Raw genomic sequence first — 22041 nt, 5'->3', positions numbered from 1 at the left:
GACCTTCCCGGACCAGGGCTCGAACCCATGTCCCCTGCAGTGGCAGGTGGATTCTTAACCACTGTGCCACCAGGGAAGCGCAAATCCTTAACTTTTCTTTATCAGTGCTTTCCTGTTTATAGAAGCACACATGAACAGTTCCAGAAACCACAGACTCCTCCTTGTTGCTCTCAGGTACCAGTTTCTGCTGGAAGGATACGTTTAACACCCTGACATCCCTCTCTTGAAAGGGAGCTAACTCCTTGTCCTACGTGTTTTCTTTTTAGAAACAAGTAGCGATGGAAGGCCTGTCTGTCTCATTGGTCTGTCCTCCCCCTGCTGGATTATTTATGTTTCTGGTGTGAGCTGTGCAACGGATTTTCCTGGGCGTGCTGCAGCCTGTGTTGTTGTTTTATCACTGCTCTGTTCTTCATTGTGAAGAATTATGATTTTCCTGACCATTCAGATACTTTGAAAGGTATTCGTGCTCACGTGCAGTTTAATACTCAGCAGTTTTCTTTGGCAACAGCTTTTACCTCACAAACTGTCCTCTCATGTCACTCCCAGTAAAGAGGTAATTTGATCTTATAACATATTCAGCAGGTTGAAAATCTTTAAGTCGAGTCTTCAGGTAAAATACTTAGTGACAATAAAAACTCTTCTGTGCTCTCTTCATAGAATTGGCAGAGAGTATTTCAGAATCTGAAGAGGCAAAGTTTGAGTAATTTTAGACCATTTATGTCATCTCTTAAAGAAGGTGGTAAGTGCATGACTTGCATGGAAGTTAGCTTGCTGTTAGGTGTTAATTTTACAGCAGAAAGTAAGGGTGTATACCAAGCCTTTGCCTGAAAAATTGGTGAAATTTATGGGGAATTGAAGTGCTGACTGGGGAAATGCCCTGGAGATGAACAGCTGCGAATGATAGGAACATACGGCATCTGAAGTAGAGGCGTAGTGGGGACCATAGGCAAAGGGTCTTGCGTGGCTCCTCCTCCTCCGTGGTGCTAGGCTGCTCAGGACCAGTGCGCTTCATATTCCTGGGGTTATTTGTCATCCTTATTTTTCTCGTTTATTTTATCCTATTTTATTTTTGAAGCCATCTTAAAACTTTTTTTTCCCCCTGAAAGAAGTGAGGAGTAACTAAATAAAAGTGAGATAATAAGATGTTCCATAGTTGTGTCATACATTTATCTTGTCTCGTCGCTGATGTGTCTTTTTGACCCTCTTATCTGAGTTGCAGGGATCACTAACCGTCCCCGGCTCTGTCGGTGCGCTGCTGATGTCTCTGTGCGCTTGCTTTGTTTTGTAGACTGGCTCACGGAGTGATCACGCATCCCCATCGGGCTTTGGTTCCGTGGAGCCGATGGAGCGTAGGACTCAGGTGTCTGGGCCGGAGTGAGCGAAGCCTGAGGCCCAAGATGGAGAAGAAACGAAGAAAGAAATGAAAGCCTCTTCTCAGGCCAAACCACAAAAGGCCATGAAATTTAACTTTTATTTACCTTGGACTAGACTGTAAAATGGCTGATCAGTAATGTTTCAGCTTTTAGCTGAAACGAAAATTAACTTATAATCAAGGAAGAAAAAAGTGCGATTTGAATTTATGTGATTTTATGACCATATTCACTCATGACCATGAAGCTTGTCCACATCTGGCTGCTTCTGCTGGTGGTTTTGCTCTGTGGGAAGAAACATCTGGGTGACAGACTGGAAAAGAAATCTTTTGAAAAGGCCCCATGCCCTGGCTGTTCCCACCTGACCTTGAAGGTGGAGTTCTCCTCAACAGTTGTGGAATATGGTAATGATATTATTTTAAATGTTAGGGACTTCCCCCCCACCCCCAATGCGGTTTTTTTCAGATTTATTGTAAACATTAGCTTTTGCCAAAAACAATAAATTTCGAATGGGCTGAGTGCATAGTGTTTGGATTTTAATTCTGCTGAAGTTTGTTTTTCCAGTATAATTAGCTTATGTGAAGGAAGGAAATTGACATTCTGAATTATTTCCCTAAAACCGGATTCCGTGGAACAGATGTCATTGTAGCTGGTGAGGGTGGGGACTTGGGAGGGGCTGAAAGTTATGTGACCAGTTGTGGATAACTAAGCAATTAGTCTTATATAATCTGCTCTACATTTTGTTACTCTTTTCAGTAAAATAAAACGGAGCCTTTGCTTCTCTGAATTCCTTCTTCCTGTTTGAAAAGTTTGCATGCATTTCTCTGCCATACACTCAAATTTCTGTTAATGTTTGGGTTTTGAAAAACAGCTCAGGTATCTGATTCTAAGTGATGTGTCCTGTGATCAGTGGGTTCATCCACATTGTTTGAACCCAGAGCTCTGGAAACTGCCATCCAGGGTGTTTAAACTAGTCTTGTTTGTTTTCTCCTCTCTGTACTAGGTTTTATGACATGTAAGCTTTCTTTTACCAGGGAAGTTTTAGATTAAGTATAATCTTATGTCATAATATAGGTACGTGAATTCTCACTTTTACTTTGTGGTCATTGATTGCAGAGTATATCGTGGCTTTCAATGGGTACTTTACAGCCAAAGCTAGAAATTCATTTATTTCAAGCGCCCTGAAGAGCAGTGCAATCGACAACTGGAGAATTATACCTCGAAACAATCCATCCAGCGACTACCCTAGTGATTTTGAGGTGATTCAGATAAAAGAAAAACAGAAAGCGGGGCTGCTAACACTTGAAGATCATCCAAACATCAAACGGGTAACACCCCAACGGAAAGTCTTCCGTTCCCTCAAGTATACGGAGTGTGAGTACGGTGGCCTTGGGCCGGTCTGTCCGTTTCTGCTGTGCTGGGCATAGAGGGGGCATGCGCATATTCACACGCGGCAGGGTTTGAAAAGCAGTCCAGTGAAGATTCCTGTCCCTCCATCTAGTTTCGTCAGTCGTGAACATTTTCCTGGCAGGAATTTTAAAAAGCAAAAAGAGACTTCACGCTTCTGATGGAAACAAATAATGAAAGTTTGCAGTAGAGGGGGATGGTGATCTTTGTCGTGTGGGAAGTGAGTTTCACCGGGTGCCTCTCAAAGCGTTCAGGCTTTGAGGCCCTGACGCCCCTTCACACTCTGAAAGGAAGACAGTGTCTTTGAGTCTCCTTTTTATTTGCATTTTGCTTCTTTCAGGGCATGTTTTTATTTTTGAAGGCATCTTGCAAAACACCTCTTCTTGGGTTTCATTTTGCTTTTCTCAGACCCTAGACCCTCCCGACCGCGCACCTTTGCGCCTCCGCTGGGCTGGTTTAAGCTGGGAGCTGGGCAGGTGCAAGGATGGAAGGAATTTGCTGAATCCCTTTCAGCTCTAGGGCTTACTCTCCTAGCCCTTACAACCCGGGCCTGTCGAGATAAGTTTATGCTCAGATAACAAGTTGCATATTATTGCATAATATTTTCCAAAGCAAATGTATCACCAAAGGAAAGGTTTTTTTTTTCCCCATTTGACATAAACTGGGGCAACAAATTGCTAGTGCCATTACCATTTATTGTCATTTCTTCCGTGAGATGGAAAAAGAAAATTTTGCTTTTCTTTTTTTGTCTGTCATTTACTAGGCCTGAGAGCCTCTGAGGTTTCAAAAACACCCAGGAGACAAGCCTGACTAATTTGCATCCTGTGACAGCCAGTTTGAGCGTCAGCTGTGGAATTCAGGTGTCTGACTTTGCAGAGCTCTCTCTGCTGGTCCATGTTTCGTGGTGCTTTTTCTCTTTGAAAAGCAAGAACCCCAGAGCAATCCAGGAAGATGAAAGCAAACCAAAACTTGTACAGTTAGCCAAATATATAAACTGTGCCTTTTTTATTTTTTAATCTTATCTTAGAGAGCTGCAGAATATTTTAGGAAACATAGAAGGGCCGGTTTTAGCACAGGAAGCATAGGGGCTCATGGTTGGGGTTCCCTTCCGTATCCTCTCGATGATGGTTGCCAGATGCTGTGCTCGACAGCCCGTAAGGAAATAGTATGTATCTCCTTGTTAGCCGTGACCTTCTGTGGTAAGCAAGTCTTCTTTAAGCTTCAGTGCTTCTCATCCAGAAAATGGAGATGATACTGCCTACCTCAAGAGTTCTTACAAAGGTAAAAGGAAGTAGTGCGTGTGAAGAGAGCTTAGCAGATTTCTTAGGCTGTTGCAAGCAGACATTAAATGTTCATTTTTGGGGAATTTCCTGGCGGTCCAGTGGTTAGGACTCCGCACTTTCACTGCTGGGGCCCGGGTTCAATCCCTGGTCGGGGAACTAAGATCCCGAATACCACGTGGCACTGCCAGAAAAAAAAAAAAAGTTCATCTTTTCTGTGGCTCTGTTGTTCGAAGGCTTTGCTTTATTTTGGGTTGGAATCTGTCTCGCTCTGGATCCCATCCCTGGTCTCTCCATGAGCCATAAGACAGAGCTAACCTGAGTTCCACAAGACAGCACTGCAGGGTATTTCAAGGCTATCCTGGTGTCCCCCTTAACGGTTCCTTCTCTCCAGGATAATAAAAATATCCAGTTCCTCCAGGGGTTACTCGTAGGACCTGGCATCAAGTCCCCTCACCACCTTAATTGCTTTTCTTTGAATACTTCCTGTTTTCTCTTAACGAGTGGAGCCAGAGTTGAATGCAGTCCTTCGGTTGCAGTCCAGTCTGCTGAAAGGAGAGCACAGCAGACCCGTCCCTTGTTCGAATATTGTCCTTCACTTAGTGCCCAGGCTGTTGACCGAAGGAACATAATCAACATGGGAGGTTCAGTGTAGAATAATTTCAGTTGCACTGTGCAAATAATTACTTAATGGAATTGACATGACTGTATATTTTTCCCCGTCCCTGTACTTTCATGGGTGTGGCCTGGCGAGACCAGAAGGAAAGCTAAAGTAATTGGCTTCAGAAACACAACCTCAGTGGTATTACAGATTTGCCCTTTAGAAACAGATTTGAAATATGGTTTTTTCTTCATTATAGCATGGTTTTTGAAAGGTAAAGGGACAACCCTTGTGGTATTTCTTCTACTATTTTCTTCCACTAAAAAAAAAAAAAAAAAAAAAAGAAGTATTTACAGATAGTAAAATCCATGCTTTTTAGTGCACGGTTCGGCGAGTCGTGGTAAAAGTGCAGTCAGGTGCCCACCAGCAAAATCAAGATACAAAACAGTTCCATCACCCCCAGCAAGCCCCCGAGTCCTCTGTTTTGCTTTTTGAAGGGGGACGTTCTAGCAGCTAACGCACGCTGAGGACGCTGAGCGGGTCACAGTAGGAAAAGGTCAGAGTGAGGTGTCCTGGGATCACACGGCTTTCTCCTGTCCCGGGGATCGCACTGTAAACGGTGAAGCTTCACCATCGCTTAGTGGGCGTTTTCTTAAACTCCGCCCTCCCCACCCAACACACACACACACTTCTGGTTCAGTGGAAATAAGTGGCATTTCTTCAGTTTTAGTCTCACGGTTGACTATTTTTCTTCAGAAGTGATTATCTTATCAGTCTTTCCCTGCCTTACACTGGTTAGAAAATTCCAGGCACAGAACTATTTGGGAATAACGTGATGGCGAAATAACATGCTCTGACTGCAGCCGCGTGGAGAAGCTCCTTCTGGCAGAGGGGAGAGAATATCTGCACCCTGCAGAAGGGGTTTCAGAAGCGAGTCGTTGCGCTGGGGCAGTGACTGTCGCCCTGACAGGTACGCGTCCCCTGCGTTTCTGACCTTTTTTCTCTCCCGTGGCTGCAGCTGACCCCGCCGCGCTCTGCAACGAGACCCGCTGGAGCCAGAAGTGGCAGTCGTCCCGCGCCCTGCGCAGGGCCAGCCTCTCCCTGGGCTCGGGTTTCTGGCACGCCACCGGGAGACACTCAAGTAGACGGCTGCTCCGGGCCATCCCGCGCCAGGTCGCCCAGACGCTGCAGGCCGACGTGCTGTGGCAGATGGGCTACACAGGTGGGCCCGTCGGCCCGGGGCGGCCTCCCCTCCAGGGCCTCGCGGCTCTGCCCTTCTGCGCGTTGAGCTGGACGCAGTCCGCTGCCCCTCGCCTCTGGCTCCTGTTGTGGGGGGGCATGTGTTTCTGTGGCTTTTCTAATTGCTGAGTCCTGTTCACTTTTTGTGTCTTAGTCTCCTGTACCGTTTCTGAGGTGACAGGGAGTAGATTGTGGAGTGTTTCTTTCCTGTTGACACCCGTGGACAGACACGGCACTGCCCCCGCCAGAGCTGATACCGGCAGTCCCGCAGAGTTCTGTAACGTCCCAGGGAGTGAGAGCAGGTCCAGAGATGGTTGCCTTGATTTGGGCGCTCGGGAAATTGCGCACAGCCCTCCCGTGTGCTGCCCTGTGGGCAGCGAGGCTAAGTGACTGACTGTCCACGTTGTTACCTTTGGCTTCAGAACAGGAAACAATAGTAACGACCGCATCCTGGGAAGTAAAACTCACAGCCCATCAGGGTTTTTTTTCTTGCTGATACATCATGGCAGAAAATTCCTGTTTCAACTGATGTGGAGGTTTGGACGCTAAATATCAGCCCATGTGTCTGGCGCCTCATACATCACAGTTTGTCTCAGTGTCTTTCCATCTCTCCTTGGCCGAGAGGCCCTTACCTTAGAGAACCAAAGACCTTCCCTTACCGCGCCTCAGACTTAACACCAGAGGGGCTGACGTTTTATTAAATTATTGTCTCTTCTTGGTTTATCTTTTTAGGGGGAGAACTTCACAAAACAGAAATTCTCTAGTCATCAGAGAAGCATTTTTCATTCCCCCCAAACCAGCTGGTTCCCAGTATTGTGTCTGCATTTTAAAAAAGTAAACAATACACTTTGCTGGTTATCTCGGTGTAATTGATTATTTAACGTAGTATTGATACATAAATACAACCTTCACCCCAAAAAGACATTACCTTTGTTACTTCTGTTAGCCTTTCAGTGAGTAGCTTGTATTATTTTCTACGTGTTTTCTAGAATTCCTTGATCTAACAGCATGAGTCATGTTTCCCGTCGGAACAGATGGCTTTTGGCCAGTGTACGAAGTAGACTTGTTATCATAGGACAGTATGTAATACAGTGCTTTTCCTTAAAGTGCGGTTTTCCCTGCGTGTGGCGGACGGCGCCTCCCTGCAGAGTCGCTGTCGTTAGTGAGCAGCCCTGAGTCCTTGTTGGGAGTAAAAGGGCCCCGCCCTCCCGTAAGCGAGTGCTTTGTGGTGCCCTCCGCCCCGTGGGCCTCGCTAAGGACATGAGGAGATGGAGACTTGGAGAAAAGGGCCAGAGCGGAAAATCAGTCATTGGTGGAGGATCGGGAGAGGTGGTCCCCCCTCCCCCCGAGAGCTGGTGACGTTGAGGGGCGTCCAGAGGGACTTCCTGTGTGTCCTCAGGCCTTACTTAGCGGCAGGTGGTGGCATTCCCCTGCTGTCCCCTCCTCTCCTTGGCACCTGGCCTACTGTGTGCCCTCTGGCCAGGCTTTGGCCCTGGATTACCTGTCATTCTCTCTGGGGCCCAAAGAGGGATGTATTTCGTAAAGGATGATTTCTCAAACACGATTGTGCTTTCTTTCTGGCATAAGGTGCTAACGTAAGGGTTGCCGTTTTTGACACCGGGCTGAGTGAGAAGCATCCCCACTTCAAAAACGTGAAGGAGAGAACCAACTGGACCAACGAGCGAACGCTGGACGACGGTGGGTGGCTGATGTGCTGAGAGCCCGAGGGGGTGTTTTCTGGTCACGGGCGGGCTTTGCGTCACTCCCATCCTCCGTTTTATCAGCCGAGAGGCTGCTTTTCTGCGTAAACGCTTAAACACTCCGTGTACAACAGTTACCAGTTACTCAGACAGACCCAAGTTGTTTTGTGCCTTTCGGCCGAAGCTTCTCAGAGTAGGTCGGGAGGTGAGTGAGGAGAGAGGGACCCCTGGTGGAAGGGACCCTCCTTTTGGGGCGAGCAGGAGCGGCTGGGCCCAGAGGTGGGGCTGGCGAGGCCTGGGCTCCGCGTGGAGGCACTGGAGAGGTGCTGGGGAGTCTGTGTCTCGGGCTCGGGGGACGAGCTCGTTTGAAACGCTGCATCTTGGCGCACGTTGTATCAGCTGTGTTTCGTGCCCTTTTCCTTTCGGGCGACAGGGCTGGGCCACGGCACGTTCGTGGCAGGTGTGATCGCCAGCATGAGGGAGTGCCAGGGATTTGCTCCGGATGCAGAACTTCATATTTTCAGGGTCTTTACCAACAACCAGGTAGGTGTTCTGAGGACCCCTGAAACGTAAAGGGTTGATATTAAAATGGGAAAAGTCAAAGCTCCAGAAAAAACGTGCGGGTTTAAAAGCAGCACACGTCTGCGATGCCGAGCTGCGGCTGGCGTCCCCCGTGTGCCGTGCTGTCCCCCCGTCCCTCGCGGGCCGGCTTTGCCCTGCTCCCACGGCCCCCTCCGTTGGCCGCACTGGAACCCCAAAGGACCCTGCTCCAGGGGCTTCCTTGACCTCCCGTTTCTCCTGTCCCGCCGGCCGGCCGGCCCAGAGTTCCTGCCCACCATGTCTCGGGCTTGCTTCTTGTGCTTGAGAGGACGACCCCATGTTTGTGTGTTTGCTGCCCCTGCTGGACTGACCGCCTCGAGGGTAGCCTCTGTGCCCAGCACCCAGTGTCGTGGATTTAGAAGCGTGTTCCCTCGCTCTGCGTTTGGAAAAAGGGAGGGTCCTAGTATTTATTAACTGTTAAATTTTAATTTTTGCATAGGTAATACATAGTTCAAAAACATCAAAAGGCAGCACAGGGATACTTCTCCCAACCCTGTCCCCGTCCGACAGGTTCTCACCTTACTTCCCCATGTCCTCTATGCGGTAGTTTCTTTTTTTCTCACTCCTCCTAGAATTTATTTTGCCCATTCAAGCAAGTATAAGTATATTGTTTTATTTTTAAAAGCCTTTAAGAAACATAATTCTTGGGCTTCCCTGGTGGCGCAGTGGTTGCGAGTCCGCCTGCCGATGCGGGGGACGCGGGTTCGTGCCCCGGTCCGGGAAGATCCCACGTGCCGCGGAGCAGCTGGGCCCGTGAGCCGTGGCCGCTGAGCCTGCGCGTCCGGAGGGAGAGGCCACAGCAGTGAGAGGCCCGCGTAACGCAAAAAAAAAAAAAAAAAAAAAAAAAAAAAAAAAAAAAAAGAAACATAATTCTTAATCATTATGTTGATTCTTTTTCCACTGTAAGGTTTTTTTTTTTACCATTTTGTATTTATTCACATATTTTCAGTTTCCAGTGCTCTTTATTTCTACCTGTAGATCCAAGTTTCCATATCATGTAATTTCCTTTCAGCATGAAGAGGTGCTTTTAGTATTGCTTGTAATGCAGTCTAGTAGCTATGAGTTCTCCCAGCTTTAGTTATCTGAAAATATCTTTATTTCACCTTTATTCTCAAAAAACTATTTTCACTGAATATAGAATTCTGGATTGAAGGTCTTTTCATTCCCTCCAGCGCTTATTTTATTGTTTTCTGTCATTATTGTTTTCTACTCTAAGTTTAATTTTGTATCCGATAAAACACGTGAATGGCGATACACAAAGTAATTTAACTTTTGTAAGGAAGCTATGAGAGAAATAATAACTATCGGAAGTAATTCTGTGAAATAACTTTCATTGATACCATTTATTCTTCAGTCTATTTAGGAATAATTAGACAAATACATTAAACTATTTAGAAACACTTCACTGAATAGACGTATCTTAGGACAAGTCTTTTTATAAGAGGGGCAGCTAGAAGTTGGAGGTCTTCCCTGGGCGGGCAGGCTGTAAGGTCAGGAAGGTGCTGGACGTGAGAGCGGGCGGGACAGGAGCCTGGGAACCTGGCCTCTCCCCAGAGTCCAGCCCCAAGGATTGGAAGCTCTGGGTGTAGTAAGTTTACATCGCAGAGCATTTGTTGTTCTTGGGATCTGCTTCTGAAGTTTAAGTGGATACTTCATGCTGCTGAGAATCTAGCATTTGGAGACGTCCCCGGAAACGCCTAAAGGACTGTTTTAAAAATGGGCCAGGTCTCCTACACGTCCTGGTTCCTGGACGCCTTCAACTACGCCATCCTGAAGAAGATCGACGTGTTGAACCTGAGCATCGGGGGCCCCGACTTCATGGACCACCCGTTCGTGGACAAGGTCGGTCCTGCCAGTGTGCGGAGGACGGGGCGTTGGGTGGCGGCTCCCGCCCTGCCTCGCGCCCCGCTTTGCTTCGTGTCCCGCGCGTGCTGGTGGCGACTCGCCCACGTGGTGACCGCTCTGGGGGGGCGTGGGCCATGGTGACGTGTGGGGGAGGCGGCACAGGCTGCGGTTGCGCCTCCTCTCACCTGAGCACACGGCCTGTCTTTTCTGGGCGTGCCTGGAAAGCCCGGGTCTGCTCTGTGCGCGTGGATCTGTGTCCCGGAGCCTGTCGTCTCTGGACATTTCTGACCGCCAGCCATACCACGTCTGTGCTGGCCCGGTGTTGTGCTTTCAGGGGGATCCCTTCTTTTTTTAGTTCTGTTTTTGCCAGTTGTGGTTGTTTCTGAACAATTACATATTGATTGTTAAGAAATGGCGTACTTTCATAAATAAATGCTTGTTCATTTTGTAGGTGTGGGAATTAACAGCTAACAACGTCATTATGGTTTCTGCTATTGGCAATGACGGGCCTCTTTATGGGTAAGTACGCCTGATAGGAATAGCCTGAGAGGTACTTTTTTCCTTGAAATAACTGAAAACCTGTTGTTTGTCTGTCTCTGTATCTTTCGCTATACCTGTCTAGACCTGTCTAAAGGTTTGTATTGTGGCTATTTTTAGCACAGACAAAAAAGGCTTTGTCCTGAATCTCAGGTGCCCACTCACTCCAGCTGTTGCCAACTCAAGGCCGATTTTGTTCTTGTTTAATTTTCTGTGTTTTTAACTTTGCTGGAAATAGCAATTTGGAGGCCTAAAGTTTTTATTCTACTATTTTTACCCCCAAAATCGATCAGGAAAGTAAATCTGTTAGAGATAAATGGATTCTACAGTATTTATTGAGACCCACTGTGCACAAGTCACTGGGGTAAAGAGGTAAATAAGTTGAGGTGCCTGCCTTTTTAGGAAAAATAAGGTACACATACAATGAGACTGATAGGAGGAGAAAGTGCAGGGTGGCATAACAGACACAGCGTTCGGGGGACTGAGGAGAAGGATCGGATAGGGAGGGACCAGAGAACAGTGTCGCAGAACTGTCCCTTTGTGCCGGGTTGTGGTGTATTAAAGTGGCTTGCGATGCGGGACGGCAGTCACGGAGTCACAGGCAGCAGCAAGCTTCTGTTTGGTTGGCGATCCCAATTTTCTTTCTGCTTTTACAGCTCCAGTGTTTATTCTGTAGGTAACGTAGGTAAATAACCTCTTGTGCTGAAACCCTTCTGCGGTGGGATGTCTGTCACCCACTTTACCAGGCTCCCGGGACGTGTGTGGTTCAGTGCCGTGGCAGGGGGCTTAAAGTCACTGCAGAGGAAGGAGAGAACATAGAGAGCCTGCCTCGGCGTGCCCTGATCCGGAAGGAGAGCCACCTGGCATGGCTGTTTGCTCGTGCCTTCAGGAGCACCCGCCCTGTCTTCAGGGACGTCCTGGCCGCCATGCTGCTGGGGCAGAGCAGGCCGTCTTCAGCACTGACCGAGCTCATCCAGGGTGGGGATTAGGCTGGACTCTGTGAAATGAATGATTCTTCAGGTCAGGACCCATGCACGTTCGCAGTCATGGTTCCAGCCTAAGAGCTGTTCTGTCAGCGAGCCCATCCCCCTGTCGGGCTCCGAGGTTAGGGATCTGGCTGGGTCCTCAGTCGTGTATGTTGTGACTCAGGCGTAAGTGGCGTAAACACGTCCAGCTATAGTTCTGCCACGAAAGCACCAGTTACTTAGTAATCTCACCCAGTGTCCACGTCTTCTCTTTCTGACACTTCTCCATTTGTCCCCCCGCCACCCACTTCTGATGCCCCCGCTCCAGGCCGGCCCTCGGCAGCTCCGCATCCCCAGGTTATCTGCCAGTTCCCCCGCCCGGCTCTCCCTGCACGCGGGATGCGGGGTGGCGGGGAGGGTGTGGAGACGGAGCCGGGCGAGTTTGACCTGCCCTTGGGCCGTGGGGCCTTTGCTTCTCCGAGCCCTGGCCCCCTCGCCTGGCTCTGGAGGCCACGAGACCCGCCCGGGTTGGTGGCTGTGGGGATGAGATGAGACAGCCGAGGGAAAGCACCACGAACACGGAGCCTCTGTGAGTGGTAGCTGTTCCTTTCTCTTCCTTTTCTCTGTGTTTCTGTTGTTAAAACATAGTCTAGCAGTTTCTTTAACTAAGGATCTGCAGTGGATCATTATTGCCTGGTGAGATCTGGCCTTTTCTCCTTGGTTTTCAAGGTCTTCAGTAGTCGAGCCTGGAGTTGGCAAACGTTTTCTGCACAGGATCAGGCAGCAACTAGTTGAGTCTCCGCGGGCCGCACGGTACGGTGCCCCTGCTCGCCTGCCCTTGTAGTGTGAAGGCAGCACGGACGTGTAGACGAGTGGGCGCGGCTGTGTCCCGGTGACACCTTTTTTATGGAAACGGGGCCGGGTTCTGCAGCCGTAGCCTCACTTCCCACTCCCCTGTGCACGTCTTCTTCAGAGCAGGCCCCTCCTCGGCTCTCCCTGGGGAAACCGTGTTTCTCTCGGTCTCCATCACCTGGTCCTGCTGCCGACAACCTCCAGCCCCCCGAGCTTGCCTTTCTTTCCGTTCACACCGGCTCTTCCACGTGCCATCCCGACTGCTTTGCGCACACGGGACACTCTTCTGAAATCCTGTGACTTCTGTGGGTGGTCACACGTGAGGGCTTCTAGTCAAAGAGCTGCTCGTGCTTAGTGTGTCAGGGGCGTCTTGGGAGAGGAAGCCCCGGCGTCAGACTCGTGTCTGCCCACAGAGCCTCACAGCATCCGGAGTCCGCCAGCTGCTGGGTAGGCTGGGGGTGGCACGCGGTCCCCGTGGCACAGCCCGAACGGGTGTGGCTTGCTGCTGGGCCTCGGGTAGGGCTGGTCAGGTGACAGTAATGCACTTGAAGAGCCCGGTTATGTATCGGAGGCGTGGCATTGCCCGACACGTCCCCACGGGTACCCCTTCTGGGAGCTCTCTGGGGTCCGGCACCCTTGATGCTTAGATTTCATGGTGCCAAGGAGTCTGCAGCTGCACTTCCCCCTTTTCAGCACCAACAAAGATTTTCTGATGCTTTCCCCTGATTTTAAGGGTGTAAAGTATAGGGATTGGCAGGTAGAGGCAGGGTGGGAAGGTGGTGTTGTTTGGTGTCAACTTCAGGGGGAAATTCTGCCAGTGACTTCTGTTCTAATCGCTCCTCTTTGATGCCACAGAAGTTTGTGAACTTTTACTGTCAGCCAAGTAACGAATCACTCCTGGTGCTTCTGAACCCCAGCTGGTAGCATGTTGGTGGTGGGTGAGCTAAGGCGGTGATGCTAGGGTCGACTCCGTGTAGGTTAGAACAGTGGTATCTTGCTGCTGATAACCGCTTCAGCGGCTCGCAGTCAGTTGTGGTTCAGGAGTTCATGTTGTGGTGCAGTGGAGACAGATAAAGCTTGGGAGTGCAGTTCCGTAACTGGTTGCTTTATACTTTCAGATAGTTCATCTTGACTGACAGCTTGCCTCCGTAGTTTAAACGTTTGTACCATTGCGGACCTAGTGCCCTTAGAAGTGCTGGGGAGAACCGCACGCTTTTTCACGCGCACCCGTGTCTTCCCGCTGAGGAGCCCGGGCTGACGGAGAGATGCGCGGTCCCCACGGTTCCCCTGAGGAAGGGGGACACCTGCCCGAGACGGGGGAGGTGTGGGGAGGACTTTCACTCTCTGATGGTGGCAGGCGCACGTGTGTGGCTGCGGTTCCCTCCCAGAGGAGCCGGGGACCGAGCCGGGGGGGCTGCGCTCGCAGCAGTTGGGAGGTGGTGCTCGGACGTGTACGCGGGTGACGGTGCTGGTAGTGGCCAGTCTTGTGCGGCTCGGAGGAAGGGGGCTCCTGCACGCCTGGCCGTAGTGAGGGGAGAAGGGAGTCTCGGGCCGGAGGGCGATGCGTGGACAGGGAGGAGAGAGGGAGAGGAGGAGAGGGCGTCCCAGGTGTGAGGAGCCCACCGAGCCGGCAGAGGTGGCAGTGCCGGGCCAGCCCCTCACAGCCGCACGCGCCTCGCCGAGCCTGCCGCGGGCTCCGACCGTTCTGGGGCTGCTTGCCCTTGTCGGAATCCTTCGCTTAGAGTGCTTCCTCTCCCCCGCCTTTTGTGTCTTTTTCTTGCCTCGATGCAGCACTCTGAATAACCCTGCCGACCAGATGGATGTGATCGGAGTGGGCGGCATTGACTTTGAGGACAACATCGCCCGCTTCTCGTCGCGGGGAATGACCACCTGGGTAGGCGCTGCCCCTTTAGTCCGGCGTGCCCGCGGGGGCCGCGTGCGAGGGCCTCGGGGCTGTCTGTGAACACGGAGAGAAACGCGGGCCGGAGGCAGCCCGCCCCGAGGACGCGCCCTGGCGCCTGCCGTGTCCGCCGTGTCCCCGTGGCCCGACGGGCAGGTGCCGGTTCTCACTGTGTTTCCCGGCTCCACTTCTTTTTAACTTGTTCCTGAGTAACGCGTCATTTAGGTCGGTTGGATTCATGGGCACCGGTCCTAAATGGTAGGAGCAGGACCGGCAGTGCTCCGTGCCGGGTGGGGTGATTTGCCCTTGGGAAGCAGGAGAAGCCAGTGAGCACGGCTTCATACCAGCTCCGCTCACGTGGGAACGATTGCATTTAGCTGGACAAGATTGAAATGACTCCAGCAAGGTCATTAGTTCAGCGGCGTGAGCTTTCATCATGCGGCCGACTCCTCCTCCCGTCTGAGCAGAGCTGGGGTCGCTGGCGCTCTCTAGGGCGGCACTTGGGGACCCTGACCTGCCCTCGGCGTCCCCCCGCTGCTCCAGTCCCCCTGCCGTGTCCTCGGCCGTTATCGGGGCCTCTGTTTTGACGGCATTTGGAGAAATGTTCCTGAATGATGTGGAGCTGCAGGTGAGGACGTCTTTGCTCCATGTCCCCGTGCGAGGGCCCGGAGCCCGTTGATGCTTGATTGCCGGGAAGGGCCGTCTCGCTTCGGAGTGGTGCGTTTCTTTCCTACAGAGCATAACTCCTCTTGCCACTCTCGTTTTGCCCCAGTTTCCGGGAGGCTTCAGAGAGTTCCCCGTTAAGCTCATATCCCAGCTTACTTGTATGGGTGTATACTCACTGGTCCAAGTCATTCTTTCCCCTCTGGTGACAGATGGAAATGTCCAGTCATGTAACGTACTTTTTTCCTTGTAAAGGAAAATGTTTCTTTTTTCCCCTAATTTTTAGTTTTAATTTTCTGATTTTTCTAGCATATTTCTAATTTTAAAATTATCTAGAAATAAATCACTTTCCAGTTTTCAGCCTTGCATGTTCGCAAAATTTAAAATATTCACTTTTAAAATGCTTTATGGAATTACTGTCATACTGGTCATTACAAAACGCACCAAAAATAATTTTATTTTCTATACTGTCATTTAAGCTTCTGAATTGCAGTGAATTTCAGATGAAAACCAGCGTCGTACTGAGCTTACAGTGTGTTTAGCTGACCCACGTTTCTGTTCTGGTTTTATTCACTCATAACCGCACGTGGCCGTGTGCCAGTGTGTGTGCCGCGGTAGAGACCACGCTGCTTTTGTTTACAGGAGCTGCCAGGAGGCTATGGCCGCATGAAGCCTGACATTGTCACCTACGGCGCTGGAGTGAGGGGCTCCGGCGTGAAAGGCGGGTGCCGGGCGCTCTCGGGGACCAGTGTGGCTTCCCCAGTGGTGGCGGGCGCTGTCACCTTGCTGGTGAGGTGAGTGTGGCTCGGCTGGGAGGAGGTGGCGTCAGGGGACCAGGAGCTGAGTCTCGCTTGTCACCAGCTTGGCTGCATGTAGAGCACATCCCGGGGCCTCACCCCGTCTCTACAGAAGAGGCAGGAGTCCGTTCTTTCTTAGATGGTGCTTGTGGGCGGGCGTTAGATGAGCCCGTCAAGCCTCCTGCTGTCAGAGGAGCGAGGAGGGGAGGCCGTTGTGTCTTCCGTGCCCAGCCCAGCGGCTTCTCTATGTACAGATGTTTTCAGTGGGGAGGAAGCTTTTGCTTTCCTCATCTCCCTGCAGCAGGTAAAACGCCTCTGTGGTGGGTCAGAAGTGCTTTTGTGGTGTGAGAAGGAGCTCATAAGAGATGCCGAGCGGCCGAGAAGCGCTTCTTCGTTGCCAGCCTTAGAGCCCGGTGAGCAGCCAGAACCTGAGCCTGGTCTTGCGCTGTCGGCGGCGGTGGGGTGGGGGGTTGTCAATCTGTGGCTGAGCTGTGAGCAATTCTTTTTTTCTGCCAGTAAGACTTGATGCCGCTTTCCTCCCCTCACTTCTCCTTAAGTCAGATTTCCCATCTAGACCTATTAGAAAAGGTCCACCTACGCTCCACGACCACCCGTCATCGTAGAAAAATATTTAGCAACTTAGTAGAGTCAGTTTTTCCTTACTGTTTACTGAATTTTCTCCCCTGCATTTAGGGGCTTAAAATTTACTTGTATTTATAATATGTAGATACACAAAAATGCGTGTTTTAATGCTGGTGTTCTAAAGCAAGTGAGAATGTCTGGGCGCCGCTGCCCGAGTCCAGCTGCGTTCCGCTCATGAACCCTCTACCAGGCCTGACCCACCAGGGTGACGCGTCACACACAGGCCTCCAAACAAAACAAGCACGTGGACGCAGCGGGCCTCACTCTGAGGCCAGGCCTCACGGCCACGCTGCATTGAGTCCCCGCAGGACCCACCTCGATCCTTCCCTTCTCCCGGCCGGGCTGCGTCCACGTGTCCGCAGCCTGTAACTCCTACCTGTTCTTGTCTCCTGCAACCTCTGAGGTCGACTGTTAAGTTAGTGGGAAGGTGTGTTTTCCCGATCGATTTAGTAAAAACAGGCGCTAGCCCAAGGGTCCGTGTTCTCACGAGCCACGCGGAAGGCTGATGAGTGCTCAGTCCCTAGGCAGATGCAGAAACGAGCACGTCCGCTCGCATCTCGCGTGAGTTTTACCGAGGAAGCTCCTGTTAGATACAGATCAAGATCGGAGGTCACGTGACTGCGCAGGTACAGGGTAGGGATGGTCTGGTTTTCATTCTGTTGCTGAGAGAAAATGAGCGAATGTGGTATTTGCCCCCAGCACAGTCCAGAGACGGGAGCTGGTGAATCCGGCCAGCATGAAGCAGGCCCTGATTGCAGCAGCCCGGAGGCTGCCCGGCGTGAATATGTTTGAACAAGGCCACGGCAAGCTGGACCTCCTCCGAGCCTACCAGATCCTCAGCAGCTACAAGCCACAGGCCAGGTCGGTGTGCTTTCCTTTGGAACAGGCCTTTCTCCTCTGCACCGGGCTCCTCGGCACAGCGTGTCAGCCCCCAGATGGAACCAGCCCCAGTCACATGATGCGCGGGAGAGCTTTGCGGTGCTGCTTCTGGGGCGCTGCCGACAGGATTGCTCCCCGCTTCCTCGTGTTCTGCCGTTTTGTAATGTCAGGGGTGTAAGGTAGCGACTTCCTCTTTCTTTTTACTTTGTAAAACTTTCCTTTGAAATAGTCTTAGGTTTACAAAAATCTGCAAACATCGTGTGGACCTTCTCATATACCCTCTCCTCGGCTTCCCCTCCGGCCAGCGCCTCGCTAGCCCGTGGCTCCCCTGCCAGAGCTAACAGGCGCCCCCTGGTGCCGGGCTGGGGTTAGTCTGCGGACCGGTGCGCCGCGGCCGGCTCCCCTCGCGTTCTTTGGTCCAGGGTCCAGGCCCCACGCTGCGTGCAGTTGCCGTGTCTCCCTGGTCTCCCCGGACCCCTGACAGCTCATCTGTCTTGTCATTCATGGCTCTGAGTCCTCTGAGGCTTTCTCGTCATTAGTGAGGTTCTGTATTTTTGGCAAGAATTCTTTTTCACTTTTTATTTTGAAATGATTTTAGATTTAGAGTGAAGTTTTAAAAATTGGTGCATGAGGACTCATAAACCCTTCACTACCTTTCCCTGATGTTAGCAACTTACATAACCACAGTAGAAGCCTCAGAGCCCGGAAGTTGGCACTGATACATTACCGTCTGCTAACCTGCAGAGTGTATGTGGATTTCACCCAGATGGTTCCCACCCCTGTCCTTGGCCTGGTCCAGGATCCAGGCCAGCATCCACGTTGCATTCAGCCGTCGCGTGTCCTTGGTCTCCTCCAGCTGGGACAGCTGGCTCAGTGTCCTTCCTTTTATTCTGGGCGGTGCTCACCTGCATCATGAACTTTAGGTGACGCGTCAGGCTGGCCCCTCCGGGAAGCGGAAGCCAACGTGGACGTAGACGGCCGAGAGGCCTCCTGGAGGAGGGGCCTGTGAGGGGTGAAGGGGGCGAGGAGGGAGGAGTGGGAGGAGGACCCCCACACCCAGCACAGGTCTGAAACCTTTCCCGATCACGGAGAGCCCCTGAACCACAACTGCCTGTTAGAGGCACCTGTATCCCCCAGGGCTGGGCCTACCCTGGTGCCCTCTGCGCTCAGTCCTTGGCACAGATGGAGTGGAGGGTCCACCGGTGTCCGTCCGCTGGGCCCCGCAGCAGGAGATCTGGTGCCGTGGGTGGCTCTGCCAGGCGTCCACTGCAGTGACTGTCCCTTTGTGACTGCGAAGTGTCTTGTGGGGACGCCCTTGAAGATGATCTTGTTTCTTACAGCACAGGGAACTCTACTCAGTGCTCTGTGGTGACCTAAATGGGAAGGAAATCCGAAAAAGAGGGGATGTATGTGTACGTATAGCTGATTCACTTTGCTGTGCAGTAGAAACTGACACAACATGGTAAAGCAACTGTGCTCCAATAAAAGTTAAAAAAAAAAAAAAAGCAGATGATCTTGTTTCTTAACATACTTTCCATCACTAAGTTTAGCATCCTTTGACGGTTCCTCCCTGTAACATTTCTTACTGTAGAGATTGTCCCATGGTGGTTTTCTGTTTCTCTCATTCCCTTCTGCATTTATTAAATGAAATTCTGCTGTAAGGAAGAGCTGTCCTCCTCTCTCATTTATTCAGTTATATCAGCGTGGACACATAGGTACTTGTTTTACTCTGTGGGTTATAATCCATTGGTGTCATTGTTTATTGCTCATTTGTCCCAGGTGTGGCTCTCTAGGGCTCCCGCTAGTTGGCTCCCATGTCTTTTCAGCACGTCTCCATCAGTTGGGGGGCACTTTCTCAGTTTTTGGCAACATTTCCGTGCCCAGTGTTGGTATCAGTTCTTTGCCCGAGCAGCCCTGGTCCTTTAATTGGAGAGTGGGTTTAGAAACGGACACCTGGGCACCAGGTGTGCTCTTGGCAGCTATGCTCATAGTGGTTTCTAGGCCCTTTCAGCTGACAGAGCTGGCGAGTGTCTGTACACACACACACACACACACACACACACACCCGTACCTGTCCGTGAGGTCATCTGTCTCCTGATCCCGCTGACACCGCGGCCCTCATCTTGAGCCTTCCTTCCTGCTGCTTATCCTTCTCCAGCAGCCAGAAACCTGGCTGCCACTCGCCACGATGTTTATTTGCTCGGTCCTAGTACACACTTGCGGACACGTTTTAGAACTGCTAGCTCGTACCATGTTGAAAACAGATGTACTAACTAGAGGATTGTGTTTATGTGTAGTTATTTTTATCTTCAGCGTTATAGCGTGTAGTGTACTGTTCGTCAGAGTGATTTAGGTTAATATCTTCCTCCCCACCACACCCCTTTCTATCTGGTTTTGCTATTTATTCTCAGTGCCGCTGAGTTCATTTGTTAGCATTTCTATTTCTTTTCGGATTCCCCCCACATCCTGGTTGATTTCAACTAGTTATGTATCGGGTTGTGGCTCTAAGGTTGGAACTGCACACAGAGTGCACCTGGCCAGGTGTTGCTCCCCTCAACCCTTCTGTGCCCCTCCCCCGGCCCCTTTCCCTCCACCCCATAGGTAACAACGCCATTAGTTTTTGCTTTATGCTTGCATTTCTTTTTTCACACACGAGCAGATACATACCTACCATCTTATATCCCCTTTCTAATGTGAAGGACAGCATTACTATAAATATTCTCTTGTACTTTTTTCCCTTAACAGTATCCTGGAAATCACTTTGTGTCAGTTCACAGAGATCTTTTTTTTTTTTTTTTTTACAGCTCCATAGTGTAGATACCTTTGTTTATTCAAGCACATGTCTATATATGGGCATTGAAACTGTTTCCAGTATTTTGTAATTTTAAGCTGCTAGTGCCTGTGCATTTTAGTTTTGTTGGAGGTGTGTCTCCAGGGAAGATTCCTAGAAGTGGGGTTGCTGGGTCCAAGCTGAGAGCAGAGGGCACTCTTCCAGCTCTCTCCCTTTCCCTCCAGAAGGGCTGTGCCCTGGGAGCTTGCCTGTCTGCCTGGAGCCTCACCTGCAGTGTCCGGCCATGCTCTACTTTCTGCTAGTCTGACACATGAGAAGTGCTATCTCAGTGTTGTTCCAATTTGCCTTTCTCAGGTTGTGAGTGAGTTTGAACACGTTGTCTAGAGTTCAGAGCTGTTTTTATATCTTTCTTGTGAAGTGTTTGTTCATTTCTCTCACCATTTTTCTTTTCTGGGGTTTGTGTCCCTCGGTTTTTACGCGTTCTTAGGTTAGGGTGAGTGACGCTTTATTGCAAGTATTACTCCCAGTTTGTTGGTTGCCTGTTGACGTGGTGAAAGTGTTTTTGGCCATGTGGTTTTTTTCTTTTTTAACAGCCGTATTTGTTAGTCTGTCGTTGCTGTCGCCCCTGGATTTTGAGGCACAGAAAGCCTTTCCCTGCGCTGAAGTTAAGGAGGGACTCGCCCCTGTTTTCTTCTGATGCTTGTTGGCTTTCTTTTATTTACTTGAGATTATCTGATCCATTTGGAGTTTATTCTTGTGCATGGCCCGAGGTGGGGATATAATTTTATCTTTTGCCGAACGGCCACCCATGTGTCCCCGCTCCAGTTATTTACAAGTCCATCTTTGCTCCAGTGCCTTGAGACTGAGTGCCAGGTCTGCTCTGGGGCTGGTCACATACTCGTTCTCCACCAGCCGCAGCCACCAGATTCCAGGCTCACAGAGGGGAGAGGTGACGCCCACGCATCCCGCTGTGCTGCTGGTGAGGCAGGTTGGCCAGGGCGTGTTCTGCGGCCAAGTTCCCGGACCTCAGCCGAGGGCAGCCCTGGAGGCAGGCCCTTCCGAGGCTCAGGGCCGCCCCGTTGATGCTTTCCAGCGCCGTCTACTGTAACACTGGACTTTTTTGTTTCAGTCTGAGCCCCAGCTACATCGATCTGACCGAGTGTCCCTACATGTGGCCCTACTGCTCCCAGCCCATCTACTACGGCGGGATGCCGACGATCGTCAACGTCACCATCCTCAACGGCATGGGTGTCACAGGAAGAATCGTGGACAAGGTGAGGCTGCCCTCCGGCCAGCGGTGAACTTCGACGTGGCCTCGATTGGCTCCTGCAGTTAAAAGGGACAGGTCCTCCTCCTGTCCGGGTGCCGGAGGATTGGAAGTAGTGGTTTGTTCTCCCCTGAGAGCTTTACGTATACAGTCAGGGATATAGTAGTGAGGCCAGTTTGCTACTCTTTTACCTCGGCATCTTGAGTCCGACTCCTGAATCAGCTAATTGCATTTGAATCTTCATTTTTACAGCTTCCCGTCTATAATTCAAGGCTCACTCATAATTATTTTATTGTTTAATGAGGACACATGGGCCTTCATGTTTAGAAGGCATGGTCTTTATGTGACTTTTGTGTTTATCATTTGTTTTACACTTACTCCATAAACATTATCACAAAAACTAAAGGATCGGGAAAAAGAGCAGAAAAGCGACTTCAGCCCGACACGCTAATGGAGCCGCTATTTGAAAAGAGAAGTTCAAATCATGTTTTCTAACAGATTACTGTAGTTGTTTAAATAGGTGTATTTAAATTGATTCAGTGCCCACCAACACTTACTGTTTTCACCCTTGCTTTTTCATTTGCGAGTCCATCATTTCATCTATTTCTGGATTGCAGGATTTCACTTTTTCATGAAGCACAGAAAGTACATTTCTTATGATTTTGTGAGATTAATAAAGTCAGTTGCCTGAAGGAAAAAAAAAAAA

At 50.5% G+C, this 22041-nt stretch overlaps 1 protein-coding gene across 2 annotated transcripts in view; it reads left to right on the top strand.

The window, feature by feature from the left end:
• The first annotated feature begins 1288 nt into the window (after nucleotides 1-1288).
• The window catches only part of MBTPS1 (membrane bound transcription factor peptidase, site 1), a 36931-nt gene continuing 16178 nt past the window's right edge, over nucleotides 1289-22041 (top strand). For both annotated transcript variants that reach the window (XM_059045534.2, XM_067020207.1), the window contains exons 1-11: nucleotides 1289-1774; nucleotides 2487-2744; nucleotides 5677-5880; nucleotides 7485-7595; nucleotides 8031-8140; nucleotides 9923-10039; nucleotides 10494-10561; nucleotides 14188-14290; nucleotides 15602-15753; nucleotides 17098-17259; nucleotides 21198-21342. In XM_059045534.2, coding sequence (XP_058901517.1) covers nucleotides 1606-1774; nucleotides 2487-2744; nucleotides 5677-5880; nucleotides 7485-7595; nucleotides 8031-8140; nucleotides 9923-10039; nucleotides 10494-10561; nucleotides 14188-14290; nucleotides 15602-15753; nucleotides 17098-17259; nucleotides 21198-21342 — 1599 coding nt within the window. In that variant the 5' untranslated portion in view covers nucleotides 1289-1605. The remainder of the gene's footprint in view (nucleotides 1775-2486; nucleotides 2745-5676; nucleotides 5881-7484; nucleotides 7596-8030; nucleotides 8141-9922; nucleotides 10040-10493; nucleotides 10562-14187; nucleotides 14291-15601; nucleotides 15754-17097; nucleotides 17260-21197; nucleotides 21343-22041) is intronic.

The sequence above is a fragment of the Kogia breviceps genome, chromosome 18 (assembly GCF_026419965.1).
Source record: "Kogia breviceps isolate mKogBre1 chromosome 18, mKogBre1 haplotype 1, whole genome shotgun sequence".
NCBI classification, from domain to species: Eukaryota; Metazoa; Chordata; class Mammalia; order Artiodactyla; family Physeteridae; genus Kogia; species Kogia breviceps.
This window is presented reverse-complemented; position numbering and strand designations above follow the sequence as displayed.